At 46.9% G+C, this 17,504-nt stretch overlaps 1 protein-coding gene across 1 annotated transcript in view; it reads right to left on the bottom strand.

Moving 5' to 3' along the window:
- The window catches only part of LOC104124481 (serine/threonine-protein kinase 32A), a 33,168-nt gene that overhangs the window by 7,904 nt on the left and 7,760 nt on the right, over nt 1–17,504 (bottom strand). The window contains exons 2-6 of the mRNA XM_009636822.2: nt 17,177–17,232; nt 15,834–15,985; nt 12,819–12,992; nt 9,128–9,165; nt 3,335–3,424 (exon numbers count right to left, since the gene is read on the bottom strand). Of these exons, the coding sequence (XP_009635117.2) occupies nt 3,335–3,424; nt 9,128–9,165; nt 12,819–12,992; nt 15,834–15,985; nt 17,177–17,232 (510 nt within the window). The remainder of the gene's footprint in view (nt 1–3,334; nt 3,425–9,127; nt 9,166–12,818; nt 12,993–15,833; nt 15,986–17,176; nt 17,233–17,504) is intronic.

Raw genomic sequence — 17,504 nt, 5'->3', positions numbered from 1 at the left:
CAATTAGTTTTTTGGTCTTTGTTAGGTTCCTTGGTTGCTGTCTCTGCTTTGTGATGCAGAAGAATCCCAGACCGAGGAGCCTCAGGGTGGTGGGAAGCACAAACACCCGTGTGTGCAAACCACCCTGCTCTCTACCCTGACAGGCGCTGTGCAGCCCCCGCCGCTGCCGCTCCCCACAGCCCCGCAGCAGGAGCTGCCGACCTCGCGTCCTCGGCACCAAGCGCCGGCGCAGTGCGAGCCAGACCTGACCCAGTTCCCAGCACGCCCGCTTAGCCTAGATATTTGCTCGCCCTGGGAAGAGACACACCTTGAAACCTTGGCCCTGCAGACTAACTACAGGTGCAATTAGCACAGTATGAAAGATTTTCTACCGTGTTAAAATCCAAACAATCGTTTCAGCTCCTCTGTGCCTTACCTCCCTACGGGTGAAATGGGACTGTCAGTAATTTCTACTTCAGTGGACTGCTACAAGGCTTGGCTGACCGATGTCTGTAAATGATGGGGTGGCCTTGCACACCTACGGCTGTGCTGTGACCTCTGTAACTGGGATGTTTAATGGTCAATAAACACAATCTGATTCATGTGGATCATAGAATGCTATGCACTCAGCGATTCACCAGACCCAATTAATTTCCTACATTCTACAAAGCTCTAAAACTCCAGCCATCCTGCCACAGAGCCCTTCCTGCGCTGCGGTGCTCCTGGGGCACCCGAGAGCCCCACGGTCCCCTCTCCTTCTCCGCCCACAAAGCCTGAAAAAGAATGAACTCTGACACAGGACTTGCCCGTTATACCACAGTAAATGTGCTTCAGAATAAGGACTAACCGTAATTCACCGAATCTAGGCATAAAATTGGCCTGAGCATCTCCTCGCCTCCCCCTGAAAGCCTCCTTGCCCTCAACCAGTGGTCAGCAGAACTTCACGTTGGGAAGCTGTTCCCATCCCACTCATACATCTTTGCTCGTATTTAAAGTACTTCAATCTGGCAGAGCCTAAATACAGCCTCACACAGTGAATGAAAGCGGCTCTTTAGAAACATTAATATGCGGTGTAAACGTAGACACGGTGCCAACTGCACCCTTGGCAGGGAAAAGTGAATTTTAGCTGAACGAAGCCCGAGAGCCACAGCTTTTTAGGAGGAGGTTACCAGGCTAATAGGAACTGGGTGGAGGCACAGACTGAAATGCTCTTTCTTAGCAAATGAACTTCCCTGTTGAGATTAGGGGAAAAAAATACTGTAGGATTTGTATGTGAGTTGGGAGGCAAGAATTGCTCTAAAAAAACCAAAACAGGGAGCAATGCTTTCTTTTTGCACATGTTTTCCTTTTCAAAAAGGATTGCACTGCTGGTGTGAAGGTGAAAAGGCAATTTGGTCAGCTGGATAAAAAGGAGATTCCCAGGGGATTGCCCGAAGGGATTTGCCTGTGCAACAGCTGGGGGGGGCTGCATTATTTAGGTCTGAGAGACAGTTTTACTGTACGTGAAAGTATGTATTTGTGGAGGGGGGATTGTGTTAGCTATACAGAAATGCTTTTGAGTGGTTTTGTTTCACTGAGGGAAGTTGAATTTATGGTTACAAAGACTTTTCTGTGTAACATTTGCACAGGAGTTCTTTTAGCATTAGCTCAGGATATTTCTCTCTGCGTGCTCTGGCCCCAGTTCCCCCCAGGTACGTCAATCTTATTTTGCTTTATGTTTATTAACTGTGCTTGTGCAATAAGTATCAAGTGGGTCTCTTGCTGTCTGAGCTGCTGCTTCACTGATTTGACCAGTAAGTGAACGTAAGTAAGTCTCCTGTACTCCCCTTACTAAGGGGAGAAGAAAAAAAAAACCCACTTTTTTTTTTTTTTTTTTGTATAGTAGGGAGATGAGGTCTGCATAGGGAGTAATCACTGTCTTCCTTCCATGTGTGGGTGTTGATTAGCTCATGAAAACTGTTTCTCCAGCTGACCCAAGGCTGCCATGGAGTGACCTACCTGCTCCAGAGCTGCTTTGCCCCGGTACCATGTCCTCCCCCATGCACACCGGCACCTGCCTGACAAGTTTTCTTGCCTGGGACTAGTCCCACCCCATTGCCTGGAGATAAAAAAGCTTCCTAAAACCTGCTTTTTTTTGTGAAAGGAAAAAGAAGGGGAAGGGGATGGTATGCAACTGTAGCGACCAGCCTAGCTACTCAGCTCTGTGGGCACCCAGAGGCTGGTACCCCACTTCCACAGCACCAACACCGTGCTCTGCATGCTGCGGGCAGGTCAGTGTGCAAACGTGCTGAGCACTGCGGAACCGACTCAACAGCCCTCCAGAGCCCGGCCGTGGCTTCCCCTTCTGTATGCTTCCAGTTCCAGGGCTGCATGTGGCTGGTTTTCACTTGTTAGCAGAAATAATCACGTCTACTGCTACCGGCAACATAGGTACTATAGGAGGGGGTTTCAGAAAGACTGAAAAATCGGCTCAGCGTTTATCTTCCAATTGTGTGGCCACTTCTGCACCAGCTGTGCCTCCCTTTCCTACGGGCAATGCACACCCATCACCCCTCTGCTCTGCAGACCCCAGCCCCGAATTGCCCTCCCGCCCTGCTGTCTGAAGACAGGATGCCGTCCTCAGCCTCAGCCCGCGGAGCTAAAGCCTCGCTTGCCTCTCTGGTGCAGATCTGGCATCAGAATGGCAATGCTGTGTCAGCCTGACCCCAGAGTACAGGCTCTTCCCTACCATGCCAAGCGGATGCTGCAGCCCAGGAAAACAGCAAGACAAAATCCAATCGCTTGGCCTAAACACAGGGTAACGCTAATTTTTAAAGCAGCCAGTTTATATAAAAATTCAAATTATGAGCTACCGATGCAGCAGTGTAAAATGTGGGCTGATGTACTGAGGGACCAAACACAAGCCTTTGATGCTTCATTTTCCTTCTCAAGGGTAGCAAGAGCATTTCATCATTGCTATGTGCCTTGACTGCTGCTTGTGAAATGCTCCGAGATCTCTGGAGTGCAACTGTCTTATTTTACAATCAAAAGCATGCTGTACAGTACGGCACAACGGCATTAAAATCTGTGTTTGCAGTACGCTCACTTCGGTCCATTGTGTGAAAGCAGTAGACGGACGCATGTTTTCCAGCTGCATCGGGGTGTTACTGGGGAGGGCCTCCCACCCCGCTCCCCGGCAGCCCCTCTCACGGCTGCTCCTCATTTCAAACACGTGCCTGCCTTTTGCTACGCACCGGAAAGAAAAGAGTTCCAACTCGCATCAAAAAAAAAGACATCACCTGTATCCCACCACCGCTGTCAAATCAAGCCCATAAAAATGGCAACTCCAAAATACAAAACTGTCATCAGTTCTTACCCATATACGGCTTTGTGCCAGCAATGGTGGTGACTTGTATTTCTTTAGTGAGCATCGTGGCAATATTGAAGTCAGTGATGTGCACGTGTCCTGAAAGACAGAGGTTAATGTGTAACTCAATTTGCTTTAATTTCACATAAGAAACAGCTTTGAATCAGAAACTTAAAGTAAAGCACTCTATGAAAAAGAGTTTCCAGGAAAACATACTCTGGTGGGAGAACTGATAGAAAATATTTCAGCTTGTGGGCTGCTCACAGGTGTGTCGTGTTATATCAGATATCCTCTTATTTATCTTTTGAGGAACAAGAAAACCAGAGCATTCCAAGCAGTCATTTAATGATGATTGTTCTGAGTCTTTCTAAATTTGGGGGAAAAGAGAACTGAACTTTTCTCACAGAAAAAGTTCCACTATGTTTTTGGAAGAAAAAAAAAATCCTGGATTTTTTTTGCTTTCTAGCTACTTGCCCTTTGGTGTTCCCAGGTACTAAGCACTCTCTCCACCTTCCTCTTTAGAGGATGCCTCTAGAATAGAACAAAATACCTTTGCCAGCAAGCAGAAGAGCCTTGCGCAAGAAAATCAAACGCCATGAGAACCCCCTTGTGAGGCAGGAATGGCTTCTGCTATCACTGCCACAGCAGGCACAACCACTGCCTGCAAACCCAGAAGGAAATGAGGTGGATATGACTTGCAGGGATGAGAAAGGAAACGCTCACAAATGCTCCCTCCTTGCTCTTGCCTGTTCTTTTACTTGCCTTTTCTTTTTCTTTTTTTTTGCAAGCACTTAATTTCTTATTCCTTATTCACTAACTGGTAGCAGTGAGCAGTACAGGGGATCAGTGCAAGACTGGCTTCACTGAAGTGAGTTTCTTTGAAACTCGTAGGTGAGTTCAGCCTCATTCTTCTGATTAAATTCAGACAGCCTTTTCTTCCTCCTGCCCTCATGCATCCTCCCTTAAGGCACGGAATTTGCTCAGCCCTGACAGAGCTGGGCTCACTATCAAAAGCATCAGATGTTTTGCACGTTGTGTTTTGCAGACTCATCACCCTCCTCTGCAATAACAGAGGGCGGCTGAATTGTTGTTGTTCCCTCTAACCAGTGAGATCAAATCAAAGTGGCTTTTTACTGGTGGAGATGCTACGACAATATTCCCTCAGTCATTAGCTTCAACAGCTAGAAATTCACTGCTGCTTTAGTTCGTGAGTTAAAGGAGAGTAAGACCACCTTTGGATGTCTAAAAGTTGATACTTTGGTAATGAACTCCTCTTATCTTGTCTGGATGCTATGAAACGTTTCAGTAAATCTATACAGTTGTGCCTATATACCTGTTATATGACAACAGTGATACAAGTTTGCCAGCTGCAAATATCTGATCTAGCTGAGAAAAATCTGGGGAACAAAATTAGAATTTGTGATTTCACCTGAAAACGCTGTATCGTGCCTGGGTCTCTTCAACAATATGTGCAGTGTGTAAAGCACAGGAGCCTCTTGCCTGCACCCCTTATTAGCTGCGGCCAGCGTGCAAAACGTACCCTGGAGCACGTGCGTCCTGCAGCTCAGGAGGACGGCTGGACATGTGTGTACAGCTCCCCCAGAGACAGGCTCGGAGTGGATCAGACGCCCACCAGGGCTGGTGGAAGCGGGCTTGCCATGCTTTCCGCAAACCTGGGCACATTCAGTGTTTGGGCTGTGCATTTCCAAGGACAAGGACCACTTCTTGGCTCCTGCCTCGCACCGAGCCCTGCTCTGTACACCTCCCGACACCGCTGCGAAGCACACAGCCTGGGCAGACTGACCCTTACCCAGAAAGCCCTGGGATCACATCGCAACCACTCAACTTCCACCTCCACGTCAGCACCTGGCAAGGATGAATAAAATCTTCAGCCCCTCCCCAGGAAGTTATCATCCAGCTTTCCAGCAGTTCCAAATTCCACCATCAGGCTGCTGCAGGCAGGGAAGGGGCAGGTATGGCTCAGCAGGATGGCGACGGGGCATTCAGGGGGGGACCTGGGGGCTCCCTGGGCTGCACGTCCCACCCAGACAGAGATTTCCTTATCAAATCTGCAGTGCTTGTCAGGCGAGTTGGAAGGAAGGAAAACATGATGTCCCCCTGAGATGATACCCAGATAATCTCTCAAGAGCACGCGTCTCTCCTTGCTGCGCACACTGCGGTACAAATCCAGCCAGGCCCTCTCTCCTGCAGTCTGCCCACGAGCATCAAATTGCTGGGGAGTATTTGAGAGAAAAGGATTACCTACACCCCTCTTGTCTGGATACATCCTCTGTGTCCTTGCATTGTTTTTTCTTTCATCTCTTGCTCTCATTCCACTTTGTGGGAAGCTGTTTTCATAAATATGAATCACAAAGACTTAATAAGAATTTGACATTCCAAGCACAAACGTGCCTTTCTCTGGACGCAGCTTTTAAATGATTCACTTCAAATAAATCACAAGTTTTTTAAACCAGCCCCCTCGGGACATTCCCAAATCAAGCCAGCGAGGCTGAGGAAGGCGGCTCTGGACAGTCCGACGAGGCTGAACAGCGAGGGCAGCGTTACAGAATGGCATGGACTGGGCAGCCAGGGCCGGCAGCTACCGGTAACCGAGGGAAGCGCCGGGTGTTGCCGCTGAGCTGTAGGGTCAAGCTTTAAGGCTCACGTTTTCCTGATAGCTCAGCATCTCTCACTGCAGCCCGTTTTGAAACAGCACAGCCGGAGCTGTGCTCCGGGCACCACGTCCTTCCCAAAGCTCAGCCTGTCCGCCCAAACTTGGCACTTTCAGATCAAGCCTTTGGTTCTGCATTAAGGCAAAGAATTGTCTTATCATATTCAGCACCTCTGTTACTACAGAATTCCTTCACCTCTCTAGAGCATCTTTTGTGCAAAAATTATAAAGCTTCTGCAGACTCAACTAAGATAACGTTCTAAAGAACATGAAACTGGAGACACTAGGAGCTGTGGAGTATGGAGGCTCTTGGACAGACTGTGCCGTAACTTTCTGATCCGAGATGAGAGAGCAAACAGGCTACGTGCACAGAGCCTGCATTGGCATGAACTTACCCATTTTAGCGCTGCCCTCAAGAACCTTTTGGCAGTGGTACAAGAAATAATACTGAGCAAAGCCATTGCAGAGCTCTTGCAAAAAAACCTCTCAGTTTTACTAGAGATAAAACTGAGCTTTTCTTCAATTTTATTTGACAAATGACCTGGTCAAAAACTCCTGATGAATCAGTCACAATTCCTGGAAATTGCCATCTGTTATAGTGTCTTATTCCCAGGTGAGCTGTGCTGTCATTGAGCCAAATCAATAGACTTATCATTAGAGGAGGAAATCACTTTGGGCTTGGAATGACTGTTGAAGGTGGTCATCTGCTAAGGATTTTTCCATCATGGGACCTGATCCAAATCCCTGATGTCGAACAACTGCGTTATTTATTGCACAGGAAGATATTTGCCCAATATTCTGCTTTATTTATGGCTCACTTTAATTTCTTAGTTGAAATTGATATTGTAATGCAGAACGTCACCAACCAGGATGACAGAGGCAAATGCACGAAGTGTGTGTTAAATTCCTGACAGTCAGCAGGGGGGTGACGCATTTCAATATGCGGCATCATTCGTACCATCAAAAACCTGATCCAGCCTCCTGCACAAAGACCAGATGATGTGCACAAGGGCTCCTGCAGCCTCGCCAGTGATTAGCACCAGCAGAAAGGGAGCTGCAGTTGGTAATGGACATGGGCACCTTTCGATAGGTAAACCTGAAAGGATAAAGGTGTCACAGCTGGAAGGGCACTTCACAGCTGGAGAGGAAGATGGGCTGAAGGGCAGAGTTAGGGGGCAAGAAGAGTCCAAAAAGTGAAAGACCAAAGTCTGATTGCTGAAGGTCTTCAGCGCTTCATACTCTCAGGGGACTGGTCTCAATCAAGAGCATTATAAAAAATTGATGTTAGCAAACAGCATATATTTTGTGATCCCCGTTGTGAAAGCCTGGTGAAGAGAGAGAAGAGGGAATGGGGGGCAGCAGCTCCATTCCACCGGGAAAGAGCTACAGGTACAAGCACAATCTACTAGGTTAAATATAGATAAACATGCTACGATAACCGTTGCTCTGGGGACAAGAAAGAAAATGGAACTGTGTGCACAAAGCTTTCTGTATGCATGGGAGGACACACCTTTGCTGCCATGGATGAAGAAAAGAAATACTACAAGTCATAGTCAGAAGGACACTGAAGTCAAGGGTACATCCATGGAAAATACCTCTAAAACCTCTGCAACAGACAGCTGCATCACAGCGAGCAGAGAATCGGCTCAAAAATCAACCCAAATTGCAGTGTCATTACAGAAGTTCGCAGGTTACGCCCTGCTGAGCTGAATGCAACTGCAGAGACAAGCAAAGCTTTCTTCCCCTCTGGTTTTTTCTCCCCCTTCAGGGGAATGCTGACCGACATTTCCGTGGCTGTAGTGCTCCCAGCTCCCTCCCGGGTGGCTGTGTCACCCCAGCCCTACAGGGCACAGACGCAGGGTGGTTCCTGGAAGATGGTGACAGGTTACTGCCCGCTGGTGAGGACTGACCAAACGCAGCCCCACGCCAGCACTACACAGCACTGGCTGGGAGGCCAGTCCTGGAGCACCCTGGCCCCGGCTGGCTGAGCAGGTCCATATCGCATCGGTGGACACTGGTGGGACAGGGTCTCTGCATCGGTCTGTGCATGGGGCGACAGCAGGAGGAGCACCGAGTGAGGCAGGAGGCTACTGCACCTGGAGGCAGAAGCAGCTTCGCTGACAGCTCCTAAATAAATAATTAGCTAAGCACTTTGAAATTAGAGGTCATATGCAAAATGGGTAGAGTCTGGACTTGGGTGCTGCCAGGCAACCCTAGTCACGCACAGGAGCCACAGTGATTCCTCGGGAGCTTCAGCATCTCCATTACAGGCTCTGAAGTGATAATGAATTCAGATATGCCTTGTCCCTGCACTGCCTTTTTTTCTTCAAGGGCCTCGCTGTAGCTGCTAATGAAGATTTCTCACAACAAGCCGGTTACACAGAATTTTCAAAAGATACGAAATGACAAAGCATTTTTCTAATGAGTTAAAAGCTAATAAATACCAGACAATTCTTCACTGAGAGTGCCTTGCCAGGACAAAAAACGTGCCTAGAGATTAATGCAGGAACATAGTTAGAGTTTTGCCTGAGAAAAAGACCAAAGAAAAAATGATAGCAACATCTATAATATATTAGCATCAAATCCTCTCCAGAGCTCCCTCCCAATGTCAAATGCTCAAGGAAAAAGAAAATACCTGAATGAAGATTACCTACTCAACCAGAATTCCTTCTTTTTGTGAGCATACATTACACACAGCCTGCCGTTACACGAGCATTTCCATTCAAACGACTACATTTTGAGTAAGATTTACGCGAGGAGCCAAGCAGGTCTTAAAATAAGGTCTGCCAGGCAAGTGACCACCAGAAGCACAAGATGTGTTGTCCCTGGCAACGCCTTCTAGAGACACCGTTAGGTCAGTCAGAGGAGGTGTTGGTTGAACACTATGGCAACCCCCAGAAATACCGCAGCCACACAGAGCACCCATCGCCCTGAAGGTACACGACACTGCTGCTCAAAAAGCGGAAGACAGCAACCACAGCATGAAAAGACGGTCCTGTTCCTAACTGAACTAGGGGAGAGAAAGCAACACAAAATGAGGAAAAGGGCAAGCACCTAAACTTTAACTTGGATGTCCCGTTTCTGACTCTGCTTTTATGCATGTGCATCACTGCAAAGCAACCGGCACTTACCGTGCTCATCCAGTAAAATGTTGTCAGGCTTGATGTCTCTAGGAAAAAAGGCAGAGAAGGGGAGACAGCCGTTAGCCTAGAAAAGCGATGCAGAACATGGCTGCAGGCACTTTAGGAAAGCCCAGGCTCTGGGGGACACACTTCCGGAGACATCGTGTCCTAGAAGGTGTCTTTGCTGGGGCTCCTGAGCTCTGATGTTCCTGCAGGGTTTGATTTAGGCATAGGAGAATGACTTAACAGCAAAAGCAGAGGTGGTGGTACAGGGCTATGGCTGTGAACGCTGCTGTGGTTTGGTCTAGCAGCACCCAGGCAGCCTACCCACAATGTTAGAGCTTCTTTTTATTTTTTTCCTCCTTTTACTTCTTCATCTTTTCAATATGATATTGAGAGCTGTTCGCCATTTACTCAGTAAAATTCAAATGATTTTAACATCTTTGTTCTAGAAACAAATGAGTTCCCGACAGGTTTTGTTCCTAAATAAAAAAAAAAAAAAAACAACCCAAACTAAAATAATAATACCTATAGCGATGCTGCAGGAAAACGCTTTCCATTGAAGGGAGAAAACGTACACCTGATAGGCCTGCTGTATCCACCCGAGTGACTGTACAAGGCATTACCTGGTTTTAATGAGCTAATTACATCAGTTCCCATTTGCCTGCTATCAGCCCGAGCCAGGCACCTGGTGATTTAATGCACCAGAAGGTGATCGTCGCATACGCAAGGCAGGCTCACGTGCCACAACCCCGCACAGAGCTTCCCACAGGCCCAGGGGTTCAAAGGGAAGAAATGAGCAGGTTTAGGATTTTATCTTTGAAAATGCAATCACTAAAATAAGGTTTGAATTCACCTAGCCACCTAGAATCAAGAAAAAAGACAATATATCTGAGTATCAGGTAACAGCTTACAGTTCTTTGGCATCTTATCACCCAAACTACTTCCAGCGGGTTATAAATACCAGTTACCTTCCCCATGCCACCCCCATCACACAGGGACAGACACCTTTATCAAGAGAGAAGGGGGCAGCTTCAGGCGAGCCGCTGGTTTTCCCTGCAAGCACAGCAAAACTCTCCCACAGGCTAGAGCCAAACAGTCCAGGTGGTCAGCAGCCCTGTATCTGGTGGTGGAAAACAGGGATGCCACCCTCGGTATTTTTGAGAACGCACTCATTTAAGGGAAAAACTTCAAGAAATGTTTCAGCAAAAAGAGCTTGAAGAAAATGGATTCTTGGAATCCCTTGATACAAAAAATATTTCCAACGTTTTGAAACGAACCACAAAGATTTTCCTTTCTGATCCAGTTTTCAACCTTTTTCTTTTTTAATTATTTTTTTTTTATTCCCACTGGAGCCTTTTCTGGTCTCACTCAGCCTGGTACACAGCCTATGGAATTATACCAGCACAGCGACATCATTCCCAGGATGCCTACAATGATCAGGGATCACTTTGTTTATCGATTATTATATTTATTTCTTATAAACTGGTTACACCATTTCCTAGCCTGAAAAAAAAAAACAAAACAAAAAACCAAATATTCCCACTCTTCTACATGTAGGTGGGAAATAATTCCAGCCATCAGTCTGTGTTTGCTGCCTCTGCACAACTTTATTCAGACAAACTAAGCAATCACTTACCTGTCTCCTGCTGTTCCCAATCACAGATGTTGCAGTGTAGCTGACTGAGCTGAGTCCCTTTTATCAATCTAATCCTGTCCCACCGGGTTAGAGTGTTAATTAAACAACTTGCATTACGGTGTTAATTAAATAACTTGCAAATTTTACAGACTGTCATACATGTTTTGTTGTACTCGATTCACCTTAAACACATCTAGCTGCTTGCAATACACACGGCAGCCTAAATGTTGGCTTCTCCCCCTTATATTTACACACAATCCCCTGGGAAATCCCAGGAGTTTTGCCCTCTTGGTGCCTGCCCTTATGCTGCAGCCGTAGCGGGACGCCAGCCTGCCCCTGGGCGCTGCGACGGCAGGGACGTGGCGCAGAACAGGGACTGCAGCCCCCCAGGCACCCTGTGCTCCCTTCGCCGCCCCCCAGGCACCCTGTGCTCCCTTCACCGCCACATTTTTTGTTATGAGGAACGGTCTCCTCCTTGCGCAGACTCGTTCTTACAGCATCGCATCCTGGAGAACCTCCAGCCCTTAGTCCAATAAACACTCCTAATTGCAACAGGTTACTAATATTGTAACAGGTTACTAGTAAAGAAGGATTTCTCCCTCCTGCTTCCCTTAGGCTTGTGCCCCACCATGTTTGTTCAGGCCACGCCAACAGGGTGAGGATTTACCCCTTGCTGCCCAGGAGCGAGACAGCCGAGCCGGCACTTCACGATGTTTAATTCATGCTCATGTATTATTTGGTACCGGTGAGCAGGTGCTGGGCGGAGGCGGCCAGCGCCATGGCCCCGTCACCGCACGCTGGCTCCGTGTCCCGGACACCGCAGTGCCCGCTGGAGCCGGAACGGGGCAGCTGGGATGGCCTGCCTGCCAAGATCAGGGGCATCGGAGTAGAAATCTATGCGGGTATAAAACAAAACAAGCAGCGTGAAAGATGAGCCTCCTGAGAAAGCAGGAGCTAGCCCCAAGGAGGTCTGGCTCCAACTGCAGCAGAGCAAAACCTCTCTGGGGCTCTCCACAAGCGCGGAGAGCATGCTACGGGCACACCAAGCATCAGCCGTTCTGCTCTCGCATCTCAGAAATGGCAGCCAAACGCTACGGACAGGAACAAGCGCTAATCTTTATCAGCCCTTGAATAGAGTGTTCCTTCTTCCCTTACTAACAACTAGGATCATTTAAATTTTAAATTTTGTAGCACATTTTATTTTTACACCTCACAGGAATGCTCTTCTGGAGTGATATTTATAGAATATAAATATCTTCTATATATGTCTTTTATTAATATCTTTTATATAATATAAATATCTATCAATAGATAATCTTCTCCCCGCCTTTGTTAACCCTCTGCTATTCCCTTGCTGTCCATCCCCCCTGTTAACAGCTACTAAGTCAAACCCTTGGGCCCCCGAGGTTTGCATTGCCCACTACACCAGTAGGAAAGGGCCGCATGTCTGTCCGTCCGGAGCCAAACCCTGCTTCTCCAACCAGGGAAAGGCTCTACCTCCTCTGTCATTTTGCAGGTCTTCGAATGTGTGGGAAGAGCTCAAATATTATTTTTTTTTCCCCACAGGCCATGAAAAATCTTCGTGGCCAAAAAGAAACTCTCACCACTTCTAGAAAGCAATTTAATCTCATGCAGAAAAAAACTGGTGTTTGGTCCCATTCCTCGTCTTTCAGTGCGGTACAGAGAGGGGAGCAAAAGGGAGGCACCTTCGAGTGTGACAGCAGGGGAATTCTGAATACTGACGCCTACCGTTCCTGGAGCAAGATGGATATTAATGAGCTACAGCTAATTAAACTGATTAGAGACAGCTTTTGCAGAATCAGCAAACAAATCAAGTATGTTGTATCATAGCTATCCCAGAGGGAGAAATACCATGCTCCCTTTTGTACATGAAATTTTTCTTTTCTGAGAAGCCCAGTGTTTTACATAAAAGCAAATGTATGTGGGAGAATATTTTGTTGAGCTCTTAAGCTTCTATTTGTCCTTTCACATCAACAAGGAACAAGCCTGCCCCTGCTGCCGCCTACGAGCATCAGCCCACCTCCGAGGCCCCCGGCTGACCTGTGGATGATGTGCCTGCTCTGGAGGTAGTCGAGGGCCAGCACCAGCTCACAGATGAAGAGTTTCACAGTGCCTTCTTGGAACCGCACGTTTTGTTGGAGATGGTAACGCAGGTCCCCTCCAAGCAGCAGGTCTACAACCATAAACATATCTTCTTCATCCTGGAAGGAGTACCTAAAATGGCATAAGCATGGTTCAAGGATGATAATATAAAAAAAAAAAAAAAAAAAAGACAGGTTTAAAAGGGACATATGGTACCTCTGGGAAAACTCATAATTTCTTGAAACTCTTTCACTTGGTAAAAAATAATTTCATGACCTTTCCATGCTCCGCTTCATGCTGCAACTGAACTCCTACCACCTTTATTCTCAAAATAATTGAGGTGACAATAATTTAGCTTCAGATCCACAGTCAAGTCAGTGCAGCTTATATGAACAACTACCAGCAGGCCCACCAGAAGAACAGGAACCCACTGTTTCCACATCAAACCTGCTACTATCAGCCACTTCAAACCCCAAGCCACATCCAAAGCCATTACTCTCACGCCGCTCGCTGCCGATTTCCTCCCCCTAACAGTTGTGAAGGGAGATGGAGAGGAGTCAGGCAGGCAGGCACAGCTCTCTGGTGTGTTTAGGATGGGGTACGAGTGGCAGTGACTGATAGCACAGACCAGAAAGGGCCCAGGAGGTGTGGACCGTGTATTTTTATCTCGGGGAGGACCTCATACTAACACTTTGTTAGCTCAGCAAACAGCTTGTGCTGGTGGCTATGAGCTAATGAAACACTTCCACTTCAGATGGGTGAGGAGGAAGATGGTACCGCTGCCACCCACTGCACATCATCAGGAGAGGCTGCCCACAGGCTCCTCCTGCCACTGCAACTATGGAGTGGTACAGCTCCAGAAATCACCCGTGTTACATCTGTGCTGATGCTCTGAAAACTGCCCGTAAAGCCTCCGCTGCCCCAGCCAACACTCGTGTACGTATGATCCTGCCAGGGGATCTTGGAAGATCCCTTCGCTTGCTGCGACATCCCAGCTGGCTGAGCAACCGGTAACTCAATACAGCAGTGGAAATCCAGCTTGGAGCTCTGGATAAACGCTGTCTGTTCCCCTTGGGGTTCATCACACTCAGCTCTGCAAGATGGACATTTTGTCTTCTCCAAGCACCCAGAGAACTGACCGCAGGAGCAGTGTAGAGAGGAGCCCTAAACCAGCATGAGCAGCCCTGCCCAGACTCAGAGCCAGCAGACCGTGCACCGGCAGCACTCAGAACCAGGCTCTGGTTCTCCTGGCAGCAGCCTGTTAATAAACCTGTGTCCTCAACACAACAGGGGCTGCAGCAGCTATCTGCCGTTCCTCTTTAAGTGACCTCATTTGATGCAATCATTTACCAAGCGTCCCTTTGAGACAGTCTAACAGTCAGCTATGAGCCACCTTCTCATGGATTTTTTTCTTACCAATACACCAGCTTCTTGATGTGATGAGCAGCACCACAAACCAGAATATTCCTCCCCACAAAGCCTGTAGCCTGTGCATTGCACAGAACACAGGAAAGGTAAAGGCTGTACCTGAGGCCAGGGATGACGCGGTAAGAACAGAAGGAGGGAAACTCAGATGGTTTGCTCTGTACAGGTCTATACAGATGCATATGCTGTTTAGTTCTCAGCTACTGAGTGAGTTTTGCCTGGAACTGCTCGTTCGAGTAGGAAGGCAAAGTCTGGAGATACGTCCAAAGCTTTGGGAGGCTTAGATGCATGGTTCTCATTCAAACCCTAGTTGGAACAACGCTGAACGGCAATACCATCAAAATTATGAGAGTTCAGCTAACAGCATTCAAGTTACAGGAGATTTCAAGAAGGAACACAAAGTTATTCAGAGATTTGTGATTTTCAGTGTGTTTTAGCCTCATTTTTTGTGTTTAACATTGGTAAGTTCTACCTCATTCTAAAAATAAATCCAATATCCAATGGAGTCCTGTAACTACTTGATCACGTGGTGTATGAGATCACATCACTTGAAATGTTACTGGTGTCCTAATAAAATTAACCTGGCAGACTCTAACAGTAATAAAGTCTTATTTAAAAATCCCTTTCTACTGCCAACTGCAGGAACACATGCTGAATCAAGCGAAGCGGGAAGAATTAGTGCGTCTTTTAGCACTAAGCTGGTCAATCCCAGTGCTAAATGGTTGAAAAAGGACTATAACCAGAGCATGTAGGTTGTATTTATTGTAACTCTTAAAGGAAAGAAACTCTTTTATGTGCACATTTCCTCTATAGGTATATGGAGTTCTGCAAGAAGATTTGAATGGTACTATTTTTCTGTCAGTAAATTCAATGACAAACTGCTTTTATCTTTGCTGATGAGCAACAGTTCAGTCAAATATCAATAAGGTATTAAGGCAGGATGTTCAAAGTACAAAATAAACCGTGAAATCAGAATCAGGAGGTGATGAGAAGAAAGGGAAACCTGCAAACAGATCAGCGCTTGGCTCTCGATCCCATGCTGTTACTGTGTGGTCCTGGGAGCCGCTGTCTGTTGCAAAAGAGCACTGTTAAATAAAACTGGGTTATGGTAACAAGCAATACCTGCCTAGGAAGAAACCACAGGGAACACACAAATAAACTCTCTTGTGCTTGTCTGGGGGGGACAAAGGGGCTAACTTCTTGTTTAATTAAACAAGATTCCCCTGAAACCAGAGCCCCGGTCAGCAGAACAGACGAGGAGCCCCATCTCCAACGAAGAACCGTGGGTCTGGTCTATGGTGCACGCAGACGCGTGCCTCAGCACAGTCCCAGGTGGCCACCGCTGCTCGCCCCGCAGTGGCACCTCGGGCAGCCCACTCGCCACCGGCTGCCAGCAAGACACACGTGCCTGGCTCCGATGCCACCGACAGCAACACACCAGCACCTCCCAAAACTGGCTTCCAGCAGAAAAGGGGTGCAGCCTGGTCTCAAAGATGTCTCTAACTGACAACACTGACCTAGCCAGTAAGCAAAGGAGCGATATCTTACCATAAATTAACTAAGAAGGGGTGCTCCAGGCCCTGCATAATCTGCAGCTCCTTGAAAACATTTCTCACTTCATTACGCTCCACGCACTTTTGTTTATTCATGTATTTCATGGCGTACATCTTCTTGGTGTCATTCTTTTGCACAACGCAGACCTAAGTGAGCAAATCAAAGGAAAAAAAAAATCAAAGATGAAATGCCAGCAAATTTAGGCAGGTAGAACATGGTCACACAAGCATTCTCCAGTAGCTTTAGCAAAGCCCACGCTGTCAAGTCACAGCTCCACACACTGACCCTGCAACACTGGACATCGCCAGTAAATCCCTCGCCCCATTTTCAGCCAAAGAAGAAATTTTGCTGGCGGGGGGGAGGTGAGGGAAAGGAATTTATCGCCACAATGATAGGAGATAGGGAATCACACATGAGTCAACACTGTATTTAATAGCACTAACTAATGGTGGTTGTATTCAACTGTTTGGAAGAGTCCTTTCCACCGCAGAATTCCAGGTTAGAAACTGGGGAGCAGCAGCTGATCTCCCCCTTCTTACTAAGTTTCATTCAGTTCACAAAGCACCTTGGGCTTTATTGGAGTGGTATTGGGGCTTTTAACCCTTCTTACAGCTGTATTTCATCAAATCTAGAAAGAAACATTGCTTCGGTGAAAGACTGGGAGTTTGTAAGACTGCAAAACAAAAGAGTCTGGTTTTTCAGATGCGTTTCCACAACAGTTTATGAGTTTGGGATGAATTTGCAAAGTCTCAGTCAACCTTTTTTGTTTCGCCACCAAATAAACCTCTTTGCCTAGAGATCTTTGTCGCACTCTGCGCCTCCAACACACCCCATTTCTGGCCTGAGAGTGCCTTTACGTGAAGAGGCAAATGACCTTCTGTAATTCTGTCAACCCATACAAGCACAGAATTCCATAACAGCATAAAAATAAAACGAACCTATGACCATAACCTGATGCTTAATAACAAGCACTGTGTTTCATAGAGAAATATCCCCTTCAAAACCTTGCCAGGCCATTCATGTTCTTTATTAAAGATGCATCATGATATTCAGTGTTGCTTTGCTGGGGCAACATGCTCATCCAAAAGCATAATGAGATTCAGCTCATTTGATTTATCAGTATCTCATTTTAATCTCCTGTAATATAATTCGAGGCTACGGCATGGATGAGGAATGGGGCTGTGATTCCTTCTTGATTACCAGGAGTTGAAGCTCGGGTCAAAGCTCCCTGACAATGCAGGGGTTTATTTCTTTACTCTCATGTGAGCCTCTAACGCGCCCATTTCTCAGTTACATTTCCAGCTGTCCAAATGGCAATTAGTTCACAAAACACTTACTTTTCCGAAGCTGCCCTTCCCAATAGCCCGCAAAATTTCAAAATGGTCGAAGGTGACTGCAAGAAAGAGCAAACATTCAAACATTAAATGGCTGAGCAACTGTTTGAAGACATTACATTACTTCTACATGTTCTTCCTTAAGATAAGAGCTGAGAAAAGCAAGGGATACCCTAGCAACTTTCTGTTGCTTTTGGAGATTTGGCTGCTGTTTAAAACTTGGTGTTTAACAGGCTTTTTTTTTTTTTTTTCTTTCCAGCTCAGCTGCAAAGGCAAGTTCCCTGGGTCAGCCTTTGTCAATGGCAGATCCAGCAAGGAACCATCATGAATG

Source organism: Egretta garzetta, unplaced genomic scaffold (assembly GCF_000687185.1).
Source record: "Egretta garzetta isolate BGI_Z169 unplaced genomic scaffold, ASM68718v1 scaffold1154, whole genome shotgun sequence".
NCBI classification, from domain to species: domain Eukaryota; kingdom Metazoa; phylum Chordata; class Aves; order Pelecaniformes; family Ardeidae; genus Egretta; species Egretta garzetta.
The sequence above is the reverse complement of the archived record's forward strand: the minus strand, read 5'-3'. Positions and strand labels throughout refer to the sequence as shown.